This window comes from Nyctibius grandis, chromosome 2 (assembly GCF_013368605.1).
Source record: "Nyctibius grandis isolate bNycGra1 chromosome 2, bNycGra1.pri, whole genome shotgun sequence".
In the NCBI taxonomy this organism is placed as follows: domain Eukaryota; kingdom Metazoa; phylum Chordata; class Aves; order Nyctibiiformes; family Nyctibiidae; genus Nyctibius; species Nyctibius grandis.
The window spans coordinates 42,136,139-42,157,198 of record NC_090659.1 but is presented as its reverse complement, the minus strand read 5'-3'; the positions used below and the strand labels follow the sequence as shown (position 1 = coordinate 42,157,198).

At 42.2% G+C, this 21,060-nt stretch overlaps 1 protein-coding gene across 5 annotated transcripts in view; it reads left to right on the top strand.

Annotated features, from left to right (window-relative positions):
• Positions 1-21,060, top strand: part of CLCN4 (chloride voltage-gated channel 4) — a 46,906-nt gene that overhangs the window by 7,771 nt on the left and 18,075 nt on the right. For 2 of the 5 annotated variants that reach the window (XM_068423532.1, XM_068423526.1), the window contains 5 exons: positions 6,606-6,868; positions 7,235-7,386; positions 7,732-7,831; positions 13,708-13,895; positions 19,384-19,506. In XM_068423532.1, coding sequence (XP_068279633.1) covers positions 6,859-6,868; positions 7,235-7,386; positions 7,732-7,831; positions 13,708-13,895; positions 19,384-19,506 — 573 coding nt within the window. In that variant the 5' untranslated portion in view covers positions 6,606-6,858. Of the gene's footprint in view, positions 1-6,605; positions 6,869-7,234; positions 7,387-7,731; positions 7,832-13,707; positions 13,896-17,552; positions 17,859-19,383; positions 19,507-21,060 lie in introns of those variants that run through there. The other 3 variants (XM_068423551.1, XM_068423541.1, XM_068423561.1) reach the window with 2 other exon arrangements.

The window sequence follows — 21,060 nt, the reverse complement described above, 5'->3', positions numbered from 1 at the left end:
TCCTTGTAAAATCACCACCCAACAGCATCTTCTTGTTTAGAAGTGTTTCATGACCGTGTACCTGCAACCTATATCCTGCAGGGTGCGATCTCATGTCGCAGTTTCTAGATCGTCTTCTCCTACGAGGTGTGGCAGGTGGTCGAAGATGGAATTACATCCACCCCCCTTGGCCTTCCTGGCTTCAGGCTAAACAGACCTTATTCTCCAACCTCCCCAAAAGACATACACCCCTAATCATCTCCCCGTACTTTTCATTCATCTCTTTCAAGGTGACCCTGTTAATAATCTTACTTGCCGACTTCCTGAGCTATCAGGCCCATTTTCTCTGGCCAGGTGGTACTGAAGACCTGTGGTGTAACTGTGCTCAGCTCTAGGAACTTTCTCCCTCAGCCTTATCCTCTTATGGCACTTTCAGAATGCTGACTTCCTCAGCTCAGTCTGCAGGCAGCACTGACCTCCTAATTGCCTGGATTTGAGGCCTGGGTGGAGAGTGCTCTGCATCCATCTCTGGGTTGGATAGATGCTGGCAGAGCACCCAGATTTCAAGATAAGGTGCCTTTGCTCAACAGATCACATTGAGCAGTTAAGGGCCATGACGCTGGGGCACCATGCTTGGCCGTTTTAAGAGTACGGTACTAGGAACAGTCAATACAAGTATTAAGGGCATGGAGAGTGGCAAATCATTCGTCAGTGCGAAGGGGTCTTGTGATGATCACCAGTTAGTACACCAGTAAGACTGCATTGTTCATTATTGGGTACTATGGAACATAAATCCCGGGATTTTCACAGCCCACATGCTCCTTAGTTTGTGCAGCACCTGCTGTCATGTCATGCCCTATGAGCACAGCTAATCTGACCAACCATCCAGATCAGTGGCGTGCTCAACCCTGATGGAGTCATGATTGAAATGATCAGGAATCACTTCAAAAGCATTGTGTCTGGAGTCGGATCTCCACTGTTTTGTCAATGTATGTACATTGGTACCAGAGCATAGAAAAGCCCTGAGTTGCACTATATTCTGCTTTTGTGTGTTGGCTAACTCATGCCACATTTGGATGAGATGGAACAGATGATGCTATGGACACCCTGCAAAAGTTACTCCAAACAAATGTGAACTGAGGAACTTGCAACTGGCCTTTAAACTTCTGCTTTCTCCCAGCCTTTTGCTAGGTTCACTTCTTCATGCTACAGCAGCACAGTCACTGAAGAAAGGTATGTTTTGCTGCCTGCATGCTGTTACGTTTCACATACCAACCCCTCCACTGCTGTCTTCAAGGAAAACAGCATACAGATGAAAGCGTGTAGGTGAATGTTCATCTGCTAGAAACATTTGAAGTGTTGAAGTAATTCAGTAACTGTGATCTGTTGAAAGTAACTTGAAACTTGTTGGAATTGCATTAAAAAATGTACTGCCGGCCTCAGTGTAATGTGTCCAATTAAAACAGAAAACAGGATGAGGAGAACATAGCATGGAACTAACATGTCCAGTAGCAACAGGCCAGGGCCAAGACTTTTCCTTTGATGACTGTTCAGCTACTTGGTTCCCATCAGTGTACTTTTCAGCTTCTTTGAACCATGGGACATTTTGGTCTATACTTGCCATGTCAGATACATTTCCGATCCGATCAGTCAGTCAACATAACACCTAGAATGTCAGTTCACCGATAGAGCTCTTCTAGCTGTGGCTTTTACATTTGCACATGCCGTAACAGTGCTATAAAGCTGAGAGGTTGTCAGCATTTCCATTGTAGATGTAATTTATCGCTCTTCTATAAAACTTAGCTCCAAGCTGCAGTGTATCATACAGCTGGTCCCAATCACATCACTCACTGTGAGACCTGCAGAAAAAGCATGACCTTAAGTATGATAATAATACTACCTTTTGGTTCTTTAAAAAATAACAAAAAGCCAGTAAATGTAACAGAAGAGACCTGCAGTCCATGGGATACCTGCTGTGCTGGTTGGTGTCTCCAAGTCCGTCGGGCAGCTCACTGTGTTCACACCCTGGCTTCTGTAGGTTTTTGCACTAATGTCTTTGCTTTCTCTACATAGGAGGCTTCAGTGATTACTTAAAAATTATCTGGCTTCCTGCAGGCCTTGCAGGCTAATCTTTGAACTCCTGCTTTTGATCCTTAACTTTTGCTGTTCTCACGCAACACCTTCGATGTTTGTAGGGCAGGGTCTCTTTCTTTCTGGCTTCAGAATCTTGTGGCCAATCACAATCTTCAAACATGGCTAGCTGGGAGATCACGGGCTGAACATCAGGTTGACCTGGCCCAAGGTTTCTGGCAGATGTCTAGGGTTATATGGCAGCCAGGAGAGTGTTTACGAAGATGCACTGTGACCTCTCTTGATTTGTGAATCGATCCCTGCCAGGACCTTGCTTCGTCTACAAACAGTAGTAGTCTGGCATGGGTCTAAATCCACGGAAATCTGCTAACCAGAACCCTCTGAGTTCAGGAGATACCTAGTTCAGTCAGATTTCTTTGTTTCCTCATTCAGTTTTTAGCAAGAACCTGTTTACAATCATTAAAGCAGAGTGCTGACAAAAATGTTCAGTTGTAGACATACTAAGGTAGTCAGTAAAAATGAGAGCTCACTGTGAAGAGCTGAAGAAGGCTCTCTACTGAATTGCACGAAATGAAATGGCAGATGTAGTTCAAAGTTGATAAAGGCAAAGAAATAGGGAAAATGACCCTAAGAGACCACAGAATGATGGACTCCAAACTGGCCGCTGCCTCTGATGGCGAGTAGCCTGAAGTCATAGCAGACTGCTTGTTGAAAATGTTGGATGTCTGCCCTGGTAAAAGCTGGTGGAATGCCAGGAATTATTAGGAAAAGAATAGGGGACTAAGCAGGAAACATTTGTCCTGACACAAATTATGTTGCATCAGCATCTGGAAAACTAGTGGAAGGGACAGCAAGGATGTCTAAGACATAGACCAACAAAGGGACAAAATACATATGTCAACCACTTACTCAGCAAGATTCAACACCTTTCAGTGTATATAAGCTCTATCAGAGTATCCAGATCTCTTAGATGCTGAGATGTTAGGAGTGTCTGTGAGTTGCATTTGTTACTAATTCTGCATGTAATGGTATTGCAATGTTTTCTTTTGAATTGGTAATGACAGACTCATTTGATGAGATGTGAATGTCTGTCTCTGACATCTCTTTGTAATCAGTAAAGAGAAATTAGCACTTCTAGAAAACAATCTGTCTCATTCTAATGTAAATATCTAAAATACATCAGATAAATTGCATCTGAATAGAGTTAACTTCCCCTCATCAGCTATGAAAGGAGTCTAGATTTTAGTGTCCAGAGTCTAGTGCAGTTTTCTCATGCTAGACAACTCAAACCACGAATGCTCATACTTTTGCCATCATCAGAGTGGATTACTGCTGTACACCTGTCTACAATTCATGTTTGGATAAGATTAATTTGCCCTTAACCTATGTGTATTAAATTACAATATCTATAACTGAGTTATTTGTGTAAGGCTCCAGTTCTGCTGGCAGAACTGGAAGCATCTCTGCAAGCATCTCTAAGAGGGCAAGTTAGCTCATCCTGAAAAAAACTTTGGAGGTTATTTCAGATGCCAAAGTAAGGTTAGATAAATAAATGCAAAATAAAGAAAGTGATACTCATGGTGCTTAGGGCTAGAGCACAAGATGGGAACTCTGTAGTATGCAGTTCAAAAGTGCTGTAGCCAGATTTTATTTACTGAAATTGGGTTTTGCATAATCTGATATCACATCTCTGCTTTCAAAAGCATAGTACCTGAAGTGAACTTTAAGGTTGATAATCATCCAGCTAACTGCAATTTCCAGGTATCGGTATGCTAGCTAGAGTTCAAAGTTTGTTTGTTTTCTTAGTCTTCCATGGCCCTGTGGTCTCTAGCACATTTTTCTGCCCTGGACATGTTGTATAGCACGTATTTTTGGGGTAGATTCAGGCTGAGATTGTAATTATTCTACATACTTGTGGTCTGGCCTCGTATTATCCATCACAATATTGTCATGTGCGGGGCATTGACAACATACTTAAAAAGCTATTTTTTATGTGCTAAAACTAGCATGTTGGGTAGTTTTCTTGCAGCGTTAAGGAAAACTTGCCAACACTTTCAGCACAAGAGTTCCCAGAAGTTTCTTTATGTAGCAGGGCGGGCTGCCTCATGCAGGCAAGCAGTCTGAACTGCATGTTCTTTACAGGTCCTTCTTCACTCTATGGGAAGTATAGGCTGAAGTAAATGATCTGCAAAATATCACAGCATTACAAAATAATAGCATGGTCTAATCCTTTCACCTCATTTCATCTTCCCATTCCAGTCCTCGCTCATGGTTAACAAGACACTGAGTTCAAGGTCCACTTGCAACTTCAGCTCCTTGGTGTCAGCCACAGCATCCCACCTTCAAACTCTCATTTCCCTTAGCAAATGTCGGAGCATGCTCTCATCTGTTTGGCGAAGTATTGCTATTCTCCATTGTCACTCCTCTTAACCACTGCTTTTTAAATAGCTTCAATCCTGCAGCAGCTTGTTTGTGCTCAGCCATGCCATGTGGGACACCTGATCTGCATTTGATTTCCTTCCCTGGGCTGCGTCTTCCTTGCTTGATTCTCTTTCAGACAAACATGCCACGGTGCTTGGAGATTACTCGATTTCCACACTTAAAAGTGCTTCTATAGAATTATAATGGTGACCTGCTTGTTGCCTGTTATATAATGCTTCTCTCAGCTGCTTGTGCTGAGCACATTGTCTGTGTCATCTGAAAAGTCCTACCCGCTGGAGTGCAAGGAGCAGACAGTGACAAAGCTGAGTATTCGTGCTTGTTACATCCCTAAAGCCACCACTGGGGAAAAAAAATTAAATGGAGAGGATTCAAGTGAAACAGTTGAAAATGGAGAGAGGGGGGGAAAAAAGACAGTAAATAAAGGGGGCCGAGCAGAGCAGCAGGGTGTATGGACATTGATTAAAAGCTTATCTGCCACGTTTTTGCCTGTTTCAATTACAAAATTGGGAAATTTCCTGACTGGTTCAAAGATCCAAATTCTGTACTCATGAAATCCGCATTTCTGTACCTGATGGAGAAAAGTGGGTAACAGTCATTAGTAGCGTGCTAGCCTCATCACTGACCTGCAAAAGTTATCTTGTTTATGTCAAGGAGCTACAGGCACTGCACGGTCAACTCTACAAAACCCCTAAAGTCTGTACCTGTTCCCATTTTTTCTTATGTTTTTTTCTTGTGGGTGTTTTTTTTTTCTTATAACCTCCTGTTAGCTTTTTTTTTAAGCTTGCCATTTCAGTTTACAAACCCTAGATACTCTCTGGAAGACCCAGTTTCCCAGGCATCTATTTTAGGATGGATGGGATTAATCATTCTTTAGAGAACACTTTGTTAAGTGATGTAGAAGGGCACGGCCACCTCCTCCTGCCGCCCCAGCCCAGGACCCTCCTGCCCAGCTGTTGGATCCCAGCCCAGGGACTCAGGGTCTTTGCCCAGGCTGGGGGATGCAGCTGCTGCTTTTCCCCTCTGTAGGCTCAACCAGCAGCGAAGCTGAGCACATATCCCAGAGGCATACACATAATTAATAGCCATTCAATTAGTGTGAGTGGTGAGGTTTGTTTCTTGATGTTGTCTCCATGTTTGCTTTGTCAGGTCTATGTCTCTGTGTGTTTTGTTTCTTGTTTCCCCTTTTTTTCCCATAGTTTCCCACTTGACAAGGTCCCCGATCAGACAATCTCACTGGAACAGACATTCTCACGCTCCCACACGCCCTCACCAGTGAGTGTGACTGACCAGGTTTGGTTCCCATCGTAACCTTATCATTTGCCTCCCTTATCATTTGCATCAGGTTTGTGTCCCTGTATGTTCTTGTTCGTGGCTTCCTCCTTTTCTTGTTATCCTTTGCTGCAGTGAAAAAGATCCTTGACCAGGTACCTGTAAAGTAGCAGGCACTCTCCTGCCACACACCCTTACACACATCTGTCTCTAGAGGCAGCCTAGGTGGTTCTTACAGTCCAGACACCAAACTTTGGATGGCTAAAGTTAAGTTGGATGAATCCAACCCTGTGTGCCTAAACTACTTCATTGAATAGATTCTTATGCTACTAAAGGCTTCTCTCATCGTGAATGATGTCAGCCATCTTTGGAACTTGTCATATTAGTGACTACTTTGGGACCTGACTTTTAAAGGAGATAACAGTCATTTTTGCACCTAGCCGGATGTTGCTGAGCTCTCTGTGGGAAAGAGAGGTATGGTGGTTATGAATTAACTTCTTCATGCTTTGATTGTGTAGATTACATGAACAAGGTCTAGCTTCCAGGGCTTCAGAGCAATGGGCATGCTTGTTTCTCTGCTTTCATACATAAACCCAGAGAGCATGTCCCCAAAAACTTCTGGGCTGAAAATGTCCACTCATCCTGTATGCCACACTCTAGAGTGTATGTTATTTCACAGCCTACTTTGATCTCCTTTTTAGCTATCAATCAATCAAATGCCTCTCATAACTGCTCATTATAGTTTGGGGATAGGTATCTTTATATTTCCTCTTGCACTCTAGCAGGACATGTGGTGACTGTTTCTCCTCCTGCTTTCTTAAAAGCAATCTTGCAGAGTTTGTCTATGGGATAGAAGGTAACCTCCCAGGTTCTCCTAAGAATAGTTCTGCTCCTAGCCCTTGAGAAGCAAACTTGAAGAAGATACTGCATTTCTAGACCTGATGCAGAGAAGACATATTGTGATATCGAGCTTTGCCTTCTGAGCAGTGGAAGAGAAGTGGATGAATGCAGGGAGCATGCAAAACCAGACAGCACTGCCGTGTTATGACTAATAGTGCCACGTAAAATCTGTGGTTCATGATGAACGGTAAATTCTAGTGTATTGTCATTTGTTTTCTGAGCTGGTGACCTTGCCTACTGGATGATGTCCCTGCAGGCAGGGAACTTCTTCTGACACGTGATCAGGATGTATCATTGCAGAAGACGTCCAGAAACATCCCAGGCTTTCGGGCTCTGTTTTCGGGAAAGCTGGTATTTCTGCACTTGGACACTGTTTTTACTATGTGCTTTCTCGCATTTGCTAAGCTGTTGAAGTAGTCTTCAGCAAAATACTTTTTCTAGTGGCAATGCGTAGATTTCAGTAAGTGCCCACCAGAACTGGAAAACTTGATACTGAAATGTCTGGCAAAGCTGCATGAATTTGTTGACATACTTGTTTTTCCTCTACATGCAGACCCTAATATGGTCAATGCAGGAGACATGAATGGTTCTGGCAACCTGATGGATTTTCTGGATGAGCCTTTCCCTGACGTTGGGACTTACGAAGATTTCCACACCATCGACTGGCTGCGGGAGAAATCACGCGACACTGACCGCCATAGAAAGGTAAAGGTGTCTGGCTTTGATGCATTGCAGTCCCTGGGTTACAGCCATCCTGGTGGTGAGAAAAACAAGCAGTTTTCCAAAGTTATTGCTTCCTGCCTTGTTGTATGACTTGAGGAGGACTTCTAAAAATATGGATGTGTATGTCTTGAGTTTGTAAATATGAAAGGGCTTCCAGCAACTTAATTAGCAGAGAATCTCTAAAAAATAATTGAGACTAGGGGGAGTAGAGAGTAGAGAAATTGTGTACACCTTCTAGGAGGTTAAATATTTTTTGTTTTAAACATTATACACTAAAACTGTGTCAGCCTGAATCGGCAACATGTCTATGTATATGTTTAATTTCAGATTACAAGCAAGAGTAAGGAATCCATATGGGAGTTCATCAAGAGTTTGCTGGATGCCTGGTCAGGATGGGTTGTAATGCTTCTCATAGGACTGCTGGCAGGTATGTGTGTGTTAGTGTTACAGTTAGGCCCAAAACCATCTCACCCAAGTTTGCTGCAGTGCCATCTGCTTCTCTTTTTACTTCATTGTCTCTCCACTGATGTTTCAAGCTAAAAAGACAGCTATGCATCCATGCAGTTATAATCCTTAACAAAAAAATACCCACTTGCAAAGTCTCCTGCTGAGTGCTGACCTAGAAAAAGTGTTATTCACCAGTAGAGGGATTTTTCTATTGCTTTTGGAAATACGTATCTCAGCGCTTCACACTCTATGGACTACTTTGATGTTCTGAATCTTTGATTCATAGAAGTCAATTTTATTGGTAGGATTTTTTTTCTTGTCTTCACTTAGTTTAACTCTGCAAGTAGATATTGTGGTGAAAACGTTGGTTGTGGACATTCAAAGGGGAGCTTTGTAAATTGCTATATCCACTGGGTTATCTTCTTTGTACATGTGTGAAGGGAAAATACAGTTTCAGACTCAGTTTCAGATCTGCTTCCAGGCCAGACAGACATTACATATTTAACAGCCTGCTCAAACTCAGATGGGAAATTCATTAATTTCTGGCATTGCTCCAGTCTTCTGCTCAGTTTAGCACATCTTCCAACTTGGAAAGCTGTACTTCTCTTACCAAGCTGAAACAGCTGCCATTTTTTATGCTTTTTCAGTGATGTCAGGGTGCTCCTGTATCATGCATGTATGATGTAAAGCTTCACATTTCCAAGCGGTGTGAATTTCCTGCTTACTGACTGTTGAGTTATATTTATTACAGTTGTTCAGGAGCCTCAGAAGTACTGGGGAAGTTCTTGAGAAAACATTGATGAAGTGACATTTTTGGCAAATTATGTTATTTTGTAGAGATACTCTTGTTTCTACAAAAGCTTTGATGGGAAGGTGAGATGGGAAGAGAGTCTGATAGACTGTGTAATACCAGGGCTGCCAAAACCTCCCTGAAGGCCAGTGTTGGCCTCGTCTGGGATGGAAAGTTCTGCTTGCAAATAAATTTAGAGCAAGCCCTCGAGGGCTCTAGTGACCTCCCACAAGCTGGCCAGTAATCCCCTCACGCATACAGAGAACGTGGTATACACTCACACACTCCCATTTTAGTAAAAATATCCAAGAAGGTTTGTCTCAGTTTGAGTTTGCAGTGAAACCTCATGCTGAAATCCTCAAGGGTGTTGAAAGCCAGAGTTGCTGACCTCTGATAAGCTCTAATGCTGGTACATCCAGCTTGGGAATGGAGGTCGAGGGTAAGCTGCAGCTGAGATGTGTTAGCTTTTACAACCTTTTCAATGACGGGGTACAGAGCAACGTGTTTTACCTCAAAGAGTCAAATCAGATTAGTCTGTTTTTAAATTGGGACAAGGACTTGTGAATCAGCTAGAGAACAAAAGTCACCTGTGTGACTGTGATCTGGGCTGAGCCTTGTAGACTTTTTCTGCCTGCCGTCGAAATGACCCATGTGTTCTGTGCCTCCAGTGTTTCTGGGACAGGGGAAAGATGGAGGGCCACCATCTCAGCCTCAGAGAGGGTTCAACACCCCTTTGATGAGTAGAGGGGTTATTGATGAATGGACAAGGTTTCTAAACCAGGTTAGGGGAGGGACGAGGTGAGGCTGGTGGTGCAGTGAAGAGACACTTCACATCATTTCCCTCTCTACTTGAAATATTTCCTGCTCAGAGAAGCTGGCCCGCTACAAGGGTACCTGTGTGATCACACAGGGTTATTGTAGACCAGCCTTGCTCCTCAGTGGTCCCTCTTCCCTTGCTGAATGAGCAGAGGGTACCACTCCAAGGGGAGCAGCCTGGCTCAGCTGCACAGACACTGGGTGAGTTCTTGGGCAGCTGAGTCCAGGCATTGCGATAGGGGCAATGAGAGAGGATGCTGAGGAGGGGGAAAGCAGCAGCAGTAGCATCAAGGGTGTGAGGGTCTTGCAGAGCACCCTGCCCCTGCTGCCCCCTTGCTGGCGATGGAGGGTGGCAAGATGGGACTCCTGGGGAAGGGGATGGCAGGGGTGTCTATGTATTTCCAAAGGCACTTGGAAGAGTTACTCACACCCAGGAGTTTAAAGTGAGCTTAACTGATCTAGAAGCCTAAATCCCACCAATATGGTCAACTGAATCTTTCAGGTTTTGCAACACTTAAAAGGTTGCACCTTCACAGTCAACACAAGCTGATGTGGCCAAAAGGAGTGATCCCTACCCTCCAGTGTCCCCGCCATCGGGCTCTGTTGTCTCATACAAGTGCAGCTACACAGGGCAGGTGAATCTGGGAACAGGTTTGGTGGAAACAATGGGTTTTGTCCAGATTAGTTTTCAGTTGATCAGTGGGCTCAGCAGGCTTGGTCACCACAGGGCTGCAAGTGATCAAAATATTGCTGACGGGAAGAAGATGATGGAGGGAGGAAGTAGAGGACCATCCCATTTGTCAGTATGACTCATGCCATTTTTGGCGTGTCACCGAACTTGCATCCTTTGTTAGTCCCAGAAAAGCATAGGTGGAAAGGGACCTCTGGAGAAGATCTGCTCTGACCTCCTGCTCACAGCAGGGCCAGCTTCAGAGTTAGAGCTGTACGTTTTGAGTAACATCAAAGTATATTAAGAGTGTAACATCAACCATTTGGGATCAGACCAAAGTTTCATGAGGGAGTGTGCACATGTAAATTAGCCCGAGTAGAGTCCCTTGCTGCCGCCACAGTTCGACACAGCTAGCTCCAGCTCCCAGGTTCTTTCAAAGCCATGTATCTGCAGGGCCCCGAACCCTCAGGTGCTACATGGAGGGAGAAGATGGTGTATGACACTGTCAAGTGTCTGGAAAGGCACTAAGGAGTGCCTGGAAATGACGTCTTGGGAGCCAGAGCCTGCTTATTTCAGGAAGGGGGAAGGAGCAGTAACACTCACGAATGCTGTTTGGTGGAGATCAGGTGAACACTGCACACGATGCTCCAGAAAAAGATACTGAGCACTACCTGAGCCTGTCTCAGTCAGAAATTTTGTGCACTTTCTGGAGAAATACAAAGCAATGTATGGGTAAAAGAGCCTAATAATTTTAGGTGTGAGTGCCAAATTTTTAGGCACTCGTTTTTAAGGAATTCTGAGTTTTTACTTTGCCCTTCCTGCCTGCAGACCATTGGCCATCCCTCAACCTAACCATTACTACTAACGAACTGAAGGTATATGCTATTTATAGATCAGCAAAACAGTCTGTGTTTTCCAAAGCTATGTGACAAAAAGTGCTATCGTACTAATACGAAAATGCTCTGGTACTGGAGCTGGATGTGCAAAAATCCCCTTTGTAGTTCAGTCCCATGCCACTTGGATGATGCAGTTTTCTGGTACAGTGCATCGGGAAAAATATGTTTCCACAGCAAATTTTTAGCATTCTCATTAGAGCATTGTAAAGGATGAGTATTGGCCATCATCAAACAAAGCAAAAGGAAAGAGGTAAAAGGCTAATATCTAAAATGAAGTTCAGCGTTTCCTGACTTTGGAATGCTTCATTATTTTCCATTCCTGGCAGGAGGTTACATAGAAGGGGAAACAAGTTCAGTTCCTTTGATGGAAAAGTAGGGAAATAAACTTATGCTGTATTGCAGAAGTGCAGTGACATGTCTAGACAGCCACCGTAAGCACAAGAAATTAAAGGCTTGACTTTCCGAGATACTGAACACTCTTTGACTTCCATTAATCTCACTTAAAGTTATAAAGATTCAGAACTTGGAAGAATTCTAGTCCTGGTCACTTGGCTTGTGAAGCATTAACTATTGCATTATTATCCTGCATCTCTGTAAAGCATGTAGCGTTTTCCTCTTTATGTGGATCCCAAAGCATTTGGCAAAAGGGATTTTTTTTTTTTTTTCTAAAGGCACGTTTTCCTAGAGAAACTGTGGTGCACGTGAGCTTGTTGTATTAGAGAACTGAATGTTTGTTCCTCACTCTGTTTATTAACTTTATTCAGGAAAAACATTCAAAAGCCTACCTTGCTTTGCACCTTCTGCTAGGTAGCATTAATGCTCAATTGGCTGATTAAGTGTGATTTGAGCTTTGAAGACTTGGGTAACTGCAGAAGATGATAAAGGTCCATCAAGAGGCGCAAGAGGCACAGCATTTGGTGCTCATGGCCAAGGGCTGAGGATTCTTTGTGCTATTTCCTAAATGAAACTATAAAGTTTCCTTCCAGAAAATTGGAGGAGAATTTAGAGTTTATTACAAAACTCAGTAAGCTATGCATGCTGACGTTAGTAGCAATGCAGTGATTTATCATCATCTAAGAATATGGTTCATTGTTCCCACAGAAACTTGGGAAAATGGAAAACAGCAACCAAGAGAAAGCCAAAGTCTGAATGAAATAAAATAATTGGTACAGATATCATTACTCAGTTCTTCAGATTATTCCCATTAAACAAAAATTCTTCACTGCTACCTGAGTCACATTGCTCGTCAGTGTGGTGGCAAGGATCCTCCTTAAGGGAGTGAGCAGGTACACTTATGTGTAAGGCTCTGTGAACACTTGTGGGTTTTTTTCTGTTCTGTGGAATAAAAAAATGATTACACATGCCTGAATTATTTGAAATGTGTTTTGGGTTTTGTTTTTTTTTTTCCTCTTTCACAGGAATCAAAAGCAGAAAAATTTAGTTCCAGGTCAAATAAACTGGCTCTTGAACCCACCTGTATGCCTCAGCTGCTAGTGGAAAGAGGAGCAGCCCCAACCACTGCTTCATGTAATTGCATTCTTAGCAGGAGCCACAAAGCTCTAAAAGTTTTGGAAACGTAAAACCAAACCATTTTGCATTTTCCAAAACATTTTTTTCAGTGTTTAAGTCCTACTGAAATGCACTGATGAATTCTGTTCAAATTCTTTACTGGTTTCCTGAAATTATATTAGTGATTACCAGTAAAAATGCAGTTGACTCCTACTTTGCATTGTATGTGAGGGGGGGGTTTGGAAAACACTAAATGACTTTTCTATCAGTTGGTGGTTTAATGCTTTCCAGAAACTACGGACATAGGGACCGAAGGCAGGTCTGGCTTTCTGTGTTGTGGCTGCTCCCAGCCTCCCCGTTCCTGCTGGTGTTGCGTTCGTGAGGACACATCTGCTCTGGGGGTGCTGGTGCTGGGGCAGGTTCTTGTCGCTGATGAGCAAATGCCCTAGAAAAGCAGGATTTTTTTTCCCTGCGGTCTGGCTACGTCAAGTTCACACGTGTCTGTGTCCAGTGGCCACCGGGTGTCACTGTAGCTCTGTGGAATTGCTGGGGGAAAACAAATAAGGGTTAGTTTGGTAACTAGAGGATTTGAAGGATAATTTTATTCTGCATGTTTGGATTGCTAATGAATGTACACATCGAGAGCCCGATTCCATTAACTTCGTAAGTCAGAATTTGGCATCCATATATTTTCTATACTGAAATCATCCTTCTAAAAGGTTGCTGCATTGGGACCAGTAAGGCTATAGGAAAACATATATATCCTCCTCCTCCCCTACCCCTGAAATACACAGTGTCTCAACCTGCAGCTTAGCACGTGTATAGAGACCCTTCATCAAGTCCTGCTTATCTCAGTCAAATGGTACCCTTGCCTGGGACAGACTGCAGGATCAGGCCCTGCACCAGTTCTGCCTTCCTTATTCGGCAATCGGTCAGTATGAAAATGATAATATTTAAAATAAAAGCTTATGAGAGAGCATCGAAGGTCAGGCAACAAGCTGGTGTGGCTGTTTCTTTGCAAACTCATTATTGCCCCCAGTTGTTTGGTATATTCGTGCTTACATGCAGCTGCTTCCCCCAGTCAGGTTTTTTTGCTGTTATAATCAGATGTATTTTCCTTGTGACTTGATATTTTTTAATGCCTCAGTTTCTTTTTCTGCCTTTTCTTTTCCCAGGCACATTAGCCGGAGTGATAGATTTAGCTGTGGACTGGATGACTGACCTGAAAGAGGGTGTCTGCCTGTCTGCCTTCTGGTACAGCCACGAGCAGTGCTGCTGGACGTCCAATGAAACGACATTTGATGACAGGGACAAATGTCCCCAGTGGCAGAAATGGTCTGAACTTCTTGTAAGCCAGTCTGAGGTATGAGAGACCTGATTAGGTTGGGGTCACAGCAGGCCCTGAAATGCCCTTTTTTCATACTTGCTGAGGTTCCCTCCAGAGAGTTCCTCTGAAAGAGAAAGTAATGAACTGAGAGCGTTGCAAAAAAAGGCATTTCCACAAGCAATATCTGCTTAACTTGGGAGAGGTCCCATTGTTTCAGTGTTCTGTGGGATGGAAATTGCAACACTGCGAGATCGCTCTCTCTTTTTAGCAGTATTAAACCAAAGTGTTTCATAATACTCACAACATAATCACCAGGGGACCTGAGCTGCTATCCATTTTTTTTTTCATTTAAACACGGTTTTATGGGACCAAAAAGATAATCCCTGACAAATACATTTAAGAGGAAATTTTTGGGATTGCAGATGTTTTTTATGTATTCAAATGCTGTGAGTAGTAGCGGGAGCTGCATAAGAACTGCTTGTTATGCCGCTGCAATTAGTTTCTCTATTAGATAGCAAAATATTTAACAAGCGCCGAAAGCTGTGGAAATAATCGGCTCCCTGGGAGATGGCCAAAGTGAAAAATTTGCAGGGGGAGAGGACAGGAAGGGAAAAAGCTGGTCTGGATGGACATGAAACTTATATTTTAATAACTTTTTTCTATCCTTTTTAAAAATCATAGTAATTTTAAATATGAAGAATGTTATTTCAAAGCAAAGCAGGTGAAAGTTTTGTTTTGAAGACATCAGAAGCAGCCTTTCTATACATACTCCTTTTAGCAGATGATACTTTTATAAAAAATATGAAAAGGACATTTTATTTTCAACCTAAGCTCTTCAATGTATTGAATAATATTGATCCCTTCATAACTCGAATTTTTGGGCAGAATTATTTTCTTGAATCCCCCTTCCCCCCCCCATTTCTACAGGTCGAATCAAATATGACATGGAGGTGGGATGAATGTGGCTTTGAAGAGAACTGGCTTAAGTATGTAATGGGACTTCTAAAAAAACATCTGGTAATGCAGTTTGGTCAATAATAGGAGAAGAAAATATGTACTTCTATCATATCCAGCCAGGGAATTAAAATCCAGAAATCATATCCAGCCAAGGAATTAAAAAATGGGTGACTTGGAGAGATTGTCTTGGATCTTCCCCCAGTGTGGAGATGGTCTGGTCCTGCAGAAAGTGTTCAAGGGCACCTTCATCGTCATCCAAGTTTGTCATTCACTTTCCCTTCAGTGCCACTTTAGGTTTACAGTAAAGTAGTACTAGATGAAAGCATCTGTGAATATGTATAGCCTGATTTTCCATAGTTCTAATTAATCGTAGTGAAAGTAGTGGGGTACTCACTGTTCCTGAATATTCCCACCATTTGAGCGCAGGCAGAAATCTCTCTGCACAGTTGCCAGTCCATAGTGCCTTCGCCAGAGGTTTGCTAGGTTCACACTGGTCTTCATCAACAGATGGTTTGGGTGGTTGTGTCTTTTAACAGTAAAGAAATATGAGCCTGATATGAAGTTGCAGGACTGGGGATGATGTTGTAATTTAAGAGAACAAAAAAAATGTGGGAAGGGAAAAAAGAGGAGAATGTTACAATTGTTCTGGGATTTGGAAATCCTGTGCATGTGTTTGACATGCTGTTACTCTGAAAGGCTGGGATATATGAACAGAACATATCCTTGAGAAAATTTATTGCTTTCACCTGCTACTACTGGAAATCAGCAGTCATGACTGTTGTATGCTGGGGCTGATAAGAACGGTATCAGCTAGGCAGGCACCATGAAACTTTACTCGCTTTGTGTTCAAATTTGGCTTCTCATCCCCTAGTATACTGTCACAGTGGAAAAAAAAAGTTAATCTTGGCTTAGTTTTAGGCTCTTTCTCGAAAAAAATGGGCCTCTAAGATCTGTGGGTTTCTGGCTGCCATGGCCTGATGGATGCTGTAAATATGAATAATATAGCTGTCTATTACTGTTACATTGAAATCCCAGGCAAAGCCCAACAAAAATGTGAATATGGAAAGTAAAAATTCTGCTTTGCAGCAAAAGGCTTACAATACGGGCAAGCTTTGCATGATTCGTGTAGCTGTCGAGGACTCTAGGAGGGATCAAAATACACTGAATTTAACTGCGTTTCAGGGTAATTTTGCCTTTTTTTGTTATGTTGCTTCATTTTGTGCCTGATATTTGGGTAACAGCCCTATAAAATACACAGTGCACAGAAGGACTAATTTGGAGCACATTTTAGACAGAAAGTACTTAGAACAGTTTCCCTAAAGGTACTCTGGTCAGACGTGTCTTCTTTTTTATGCATGACTGTGACTCTCTCATCCTAGGCAGCTAAATTTGACATTTTGGGGACTAAGATTTAGATCAGTTCTTCCTTGTGGTTTTGGCGATTTACGGCTATGATAAACCTTGTACATATGTTCTCATTGAGAATTGTGACGTTTCCTATGGCATCTCTTGAAAAATTTCTTTATTCTAGTCCTCCTATAAAATGAGCCCAAAGCAGAGTCTTGATATAAATGATTATGGAAAGCATAGTAGCACATCTGAAACATACCAGGCTATGTTTTCTTCCCTAATCACTGTTTTGTAGGCCAGTGATAACCTTCATCCCTCTGGTCCTGAACTGCTTCCAAAGAGCAGGTGAAGAGTTTTTTGATGCAAGAGAGTTTCAAAACCTCAAATTCACTGGAGGAGTGGGTATGTTAAAGCACATCAGATGCAATCCACTTCAACTAGATCTCTAGCCTATCTGGTGACCTGGAGCTTCCCTATACTGCAGATACAGGTTGGTCCTAACCTCAACTTCACTGGAGCTGAGCAACCCATTTTTGGTGCCTCACATCTATCCAAAGCAGAGGAAAGGGCCCTGTGTCTTCCATGGCTCATGGCACTGTATCCAGCAATGGACTGGATTCCCACCCCAGGGCTTCTGGATCTCCTGTCATGGAGCTGAGACCTGCAAGACAAGGAAGATCCTCTATACCTGGAACCTACTTCCCAATTGGTAACGTCCGCTGGAGGGAGTCTGCAAGCTGTGAGATCCCAAGTCAAGCCAGAGTAGAGCACTCAGCCTCTGGAGAAAACAAGCGTTGGTCAGCCATGGGTGGCATCCTAAGGGATGTGTTTTATTTCGGTATTCTGAGTTTGTGAGGGTTGTTTTCAGTTGTGCTCCATTTGTACCTAAATTGGAATGACACCAGATCTGAAATAGTCCTAGGTCTTGCAAACTAAAATACAAAGTTTTGTTCAGTTTCCCTGCATGCTTCATTGCTATTGCTGCCATGGTGAGTCCTAGGAGCCACTAGTGGAAAAGGTCTTAGCAGAATCTCTGCTGATGAGCATTTTCGGTCTATGATTCCAGTGTATGTGCTTAAGACTTCTAATGATTCAGAGCCTTAGTAATGGTATATAATGAATGAGAAATCAGCCATTTGCTATACTGAATTACTGCTACTTCACTTCTCAAAGGTTTTCTTATTATTAATCATTAGAAACTCCTGCAATTGGACCTGCAGAATGCCAGATATCTGGAAAATGTAACGAGAGTTGTCCCAAAGGATAAGACTGAACTGGCCGTATAGACTCTTCTGGGGTTCTGCCACAGGGCTGTAGGTGTATGTATGATTGCAGTAATGAGCTGACATAGTTTTCACGTGACTTCTGAGATGTGAAAGAAGGGGAAGTAAAAAGAAACAAAGTTAATTTGACTCCAGTGAATTTAGAAGCAAAACTTCAGCTTTCGCTCAACATTGTAGGGCCAGATTGCTGTAATGGCATTGATTGTTTTTGGAGTTACTTCAGGTTCACACTGACAGGAGAATTTTGGCCCCGGGGCAACATATCCAGAGTTTTCTCTAGAGGAAGAGTAAATGTTGCCATAGCTGTTTGTAATTGAAAACACTAAGAGAAGACATTCATGAGGAAATGAGACCTTCTTCAGCTGTAGCAACAAAGATCCATGGTTACTACAGACGGATGTCAATCACTGTAAGTGTGGGGTCCATGACTGCTTAGTCTCAGGGCATTAGGGGATGGCATCCTATTGCTCTTCTGCCGTTATCAGCAAAGCCATCTGCTAACTTCAGCAAGTACAAGAGGACATGAATAAATTGCCCCTCTTCCAAATATGTCCATAAGGATAAGGGCAGTGTTTCCTTTACTGTCTTTTCAATTGGACAGAGACCTGGAAAATGAGGCTAGCAAGCATTCATACTGCTAAAGGCTGATTCCTTGCAGGCTTGCAAACAGGGAGACTCCTCAGCTCTAGGTTTTTTATGACTGGGAAATGGGCCTGGCCATCTCCGTTAACTGATGACACAATACAACTGATTAATGCCTGTTTTCCTACTTGATTTATCATAATGTTGATATTCAGACTGCTGTCCTGCAGAGCAAAGACAGGGGCCCCAATTTTCTTGAGCAGCTGGGATTGCATCCGGTAGAAAGAGTTCACTTAGAGGTGAAGGATTCATACCAGTTCATGCTCTGAGGTTCATCTTATTTTTTGTTGTGTAGTGTCATGTTGCTAGAGGAGATTGTTTGAACGCTGAAGTTCCTTGTATCAACTTGATGCCTCTGACTAGATTTTTCTTTTGTCTGTGTAGGTGGGGTTTTGAAATTAGTCTAAAAAATTATGTTTGTGAGGAGGGAAGGGTATTCTAAGGCAGATTTTTAACAGCGGTTTTGACTTGACCAGTGGAGGCAGGTAGAAAGCTTGAAGGTCACTACTGACTATGATTTCACTATGGCACTGCATAGTCTACTGTTGCTAATGATCATTAGCATTTTCATTCTGTCAGCAAAGTGAAGCTATTCAGTTTGAAGACAGGTTTTATTATTGACTGGAATGCTTCTAAAATATCAGGGCAAAAATAATTGAGATGTGTCTGATTGGGATCTGCCAAGCTATTGTGTTTTCAAATGATTTTCAATGCTATCAGAGATAGCATCATATACAAGGAAAGAATTTATTTATGGTTTTACCTTTCCCATTTGTGAACTGAACTGGCTACTGAAATACACAGGGATATCGTTTGAAAGGACTAGCATCTGCATGGAGAACTGATGTTTGAATACCAGCCCTCAGAAAAAGTTGTATCAGGGCCTCATCCCCTGTCACCCGCCACGGGATGAAACAGCAGATTCCTTCATTAGGTGCTTTTTAATCACCAATTACTTTTGCCCTTATGACAGATTTGTTTGATGTTTTGGAACTTTTTGTGGCTGGCTTAATTTTTTAGTGCTTGAAAGATGCTCTGTTTAAGGTGTTTGGGTCCCTTGCAAACAGACTATATGGACTGGTTTAGGTATATATTAGTATGCTGATTCTTTCCATGAGTAATGAAATTGCTGGAGTATAAAAAATATAAAAAAGTATGTGCTTCCTGAGAAAAAGCAGCAGCTAGCATGTAAATGAAAAGACCAGGCTCCATGCCATCATGCTCTCCAGTAGAAGTGTGAGATTTACTAATCTGCATTTGTCTAACAATGTTTGTTACTGTTATTTTTCTAGGGTGCAAGTGCTTACATTCTAAACTATTTTCTATACATTATGTGGGCTCTATGTTTTGCTTTCCTGGCAGTCTCCCTGGTCAGAGTGTTTGCTCCCTATGCCTGTGGCTCTGGAATCCCAGAGGTGAGTTTCTCTTTGTGGGTGAATATCGAAAAACCAAACCAAACAAAGAAAAGATAATTTGCTACCTTTTCCCATTTCAGAACTGTACTATGAGACAGCATAAGAACAAGAAGATTGTCTTTGCATCTCATCTGCCTTCATTTCTTTGTTTACCATGCCTTTTTGGTCTTCATCTAAATTTTTCACAGTCAAAAATGTTCAAATGCCACTGTGACAGGTTAATGTACATACCTCTTCATTTCCAGAACTTGAATTAAAAATCAACAGCTCCCAGTCATCACTTTGTGTACTCCAACTTTTTGTGGCTGAGGCACATACTCACTAGAAGATTATATAGAATTTTCCTTGGATGAAATTACTTGGGCCAGTTACAAACACAGTCATTTTCTAGGCTAGGCTTTAAATAAAACCAAAATAATAAAAAGAAGGAGGGCTACAAAGCTACGGTTTCCTAAGCTACTGATGATGCGAGGTGCCCATCATTTGGGATGCCCGAAAAGTGTCTGGCTGTCCATCTTCTGCAAATTGTGTCCTTGTACACCATGTCATGCTGACATGACAGCATTATGGCAGCCAAAATCTCAACTTGATTTTCAATACTTTACATATTGAGCCTCGGTCCCTATTTAAGCTGTTAAAATGAGGAACCCTGTAATTCAAGCAGCATAGCTACTCAAAATTTTTGAAATTAGGGCAATCTTTTGTTAAAAGTGCTATAGAACCACTGGGATTATTACTTAGGAATCTGGCAGACAGAATCAACAGCCCAAACTTTAGAAATCTTGGCATACTTTTTTTTCTTTATCTCTAGGAGAAGCATCCAAATGTCTTGTAGCCAATCAGGAAAAAAACCCACCACAAATAATCTGAAATTTTTAAATCATTTCGATGTTTCAAAGTAGTCACATGTGTGTGTTTGTTACATATTTGAGATATCTGTAAGTGCTTTTAAAAATTTTTCAGAGTTAACTGTAAATCTAGTTTCCAAGTCGTAAATTTCTTATGTGAGGTGATGCTCATCTCCAATCTATTTCCAGGGCTAGAGTCCAAACCCAAATCCCACCCTCCATCTGTGTGTCATGCATGTGCATCATGTTCTCTTCTAGCCACTCACATGAAAAACTAAGAGAAAATGTGTAAAAATAAGAACTTGTAGACTTACTCGTTTCATAATACTTACATGCTTTTATGGCATGGCCATTCCAAATATTTAGAACTTTTTTTTCTTGCTTTAACTGGGAAAAGTCTGTGGTTGTTTATTTGCTTTTTTCCTGCTTTGTTAAAGTTGGGTCTAGTTTAACTCTGATAATGTAAGCCAAGGAGATATGTAACAGTTTCGTATTTCTATTGATCTCTGTAAGACTCCTTACTGATGTAGGGGACCACCCATAAGAACAGTAAAAGTGTGGTCTGTTTAACCCCTGCTCAGCTATCACTGTGGGAGAGTTGCCCTTCCTATGGTTTCTTTCCCTCCATCACTGTCTCTTTTTGAGCAGTCTGTGATTTTTTTAACTCCATTGGGGTTTTAACTCCATTTGCAAGTTCAGAGTAGAA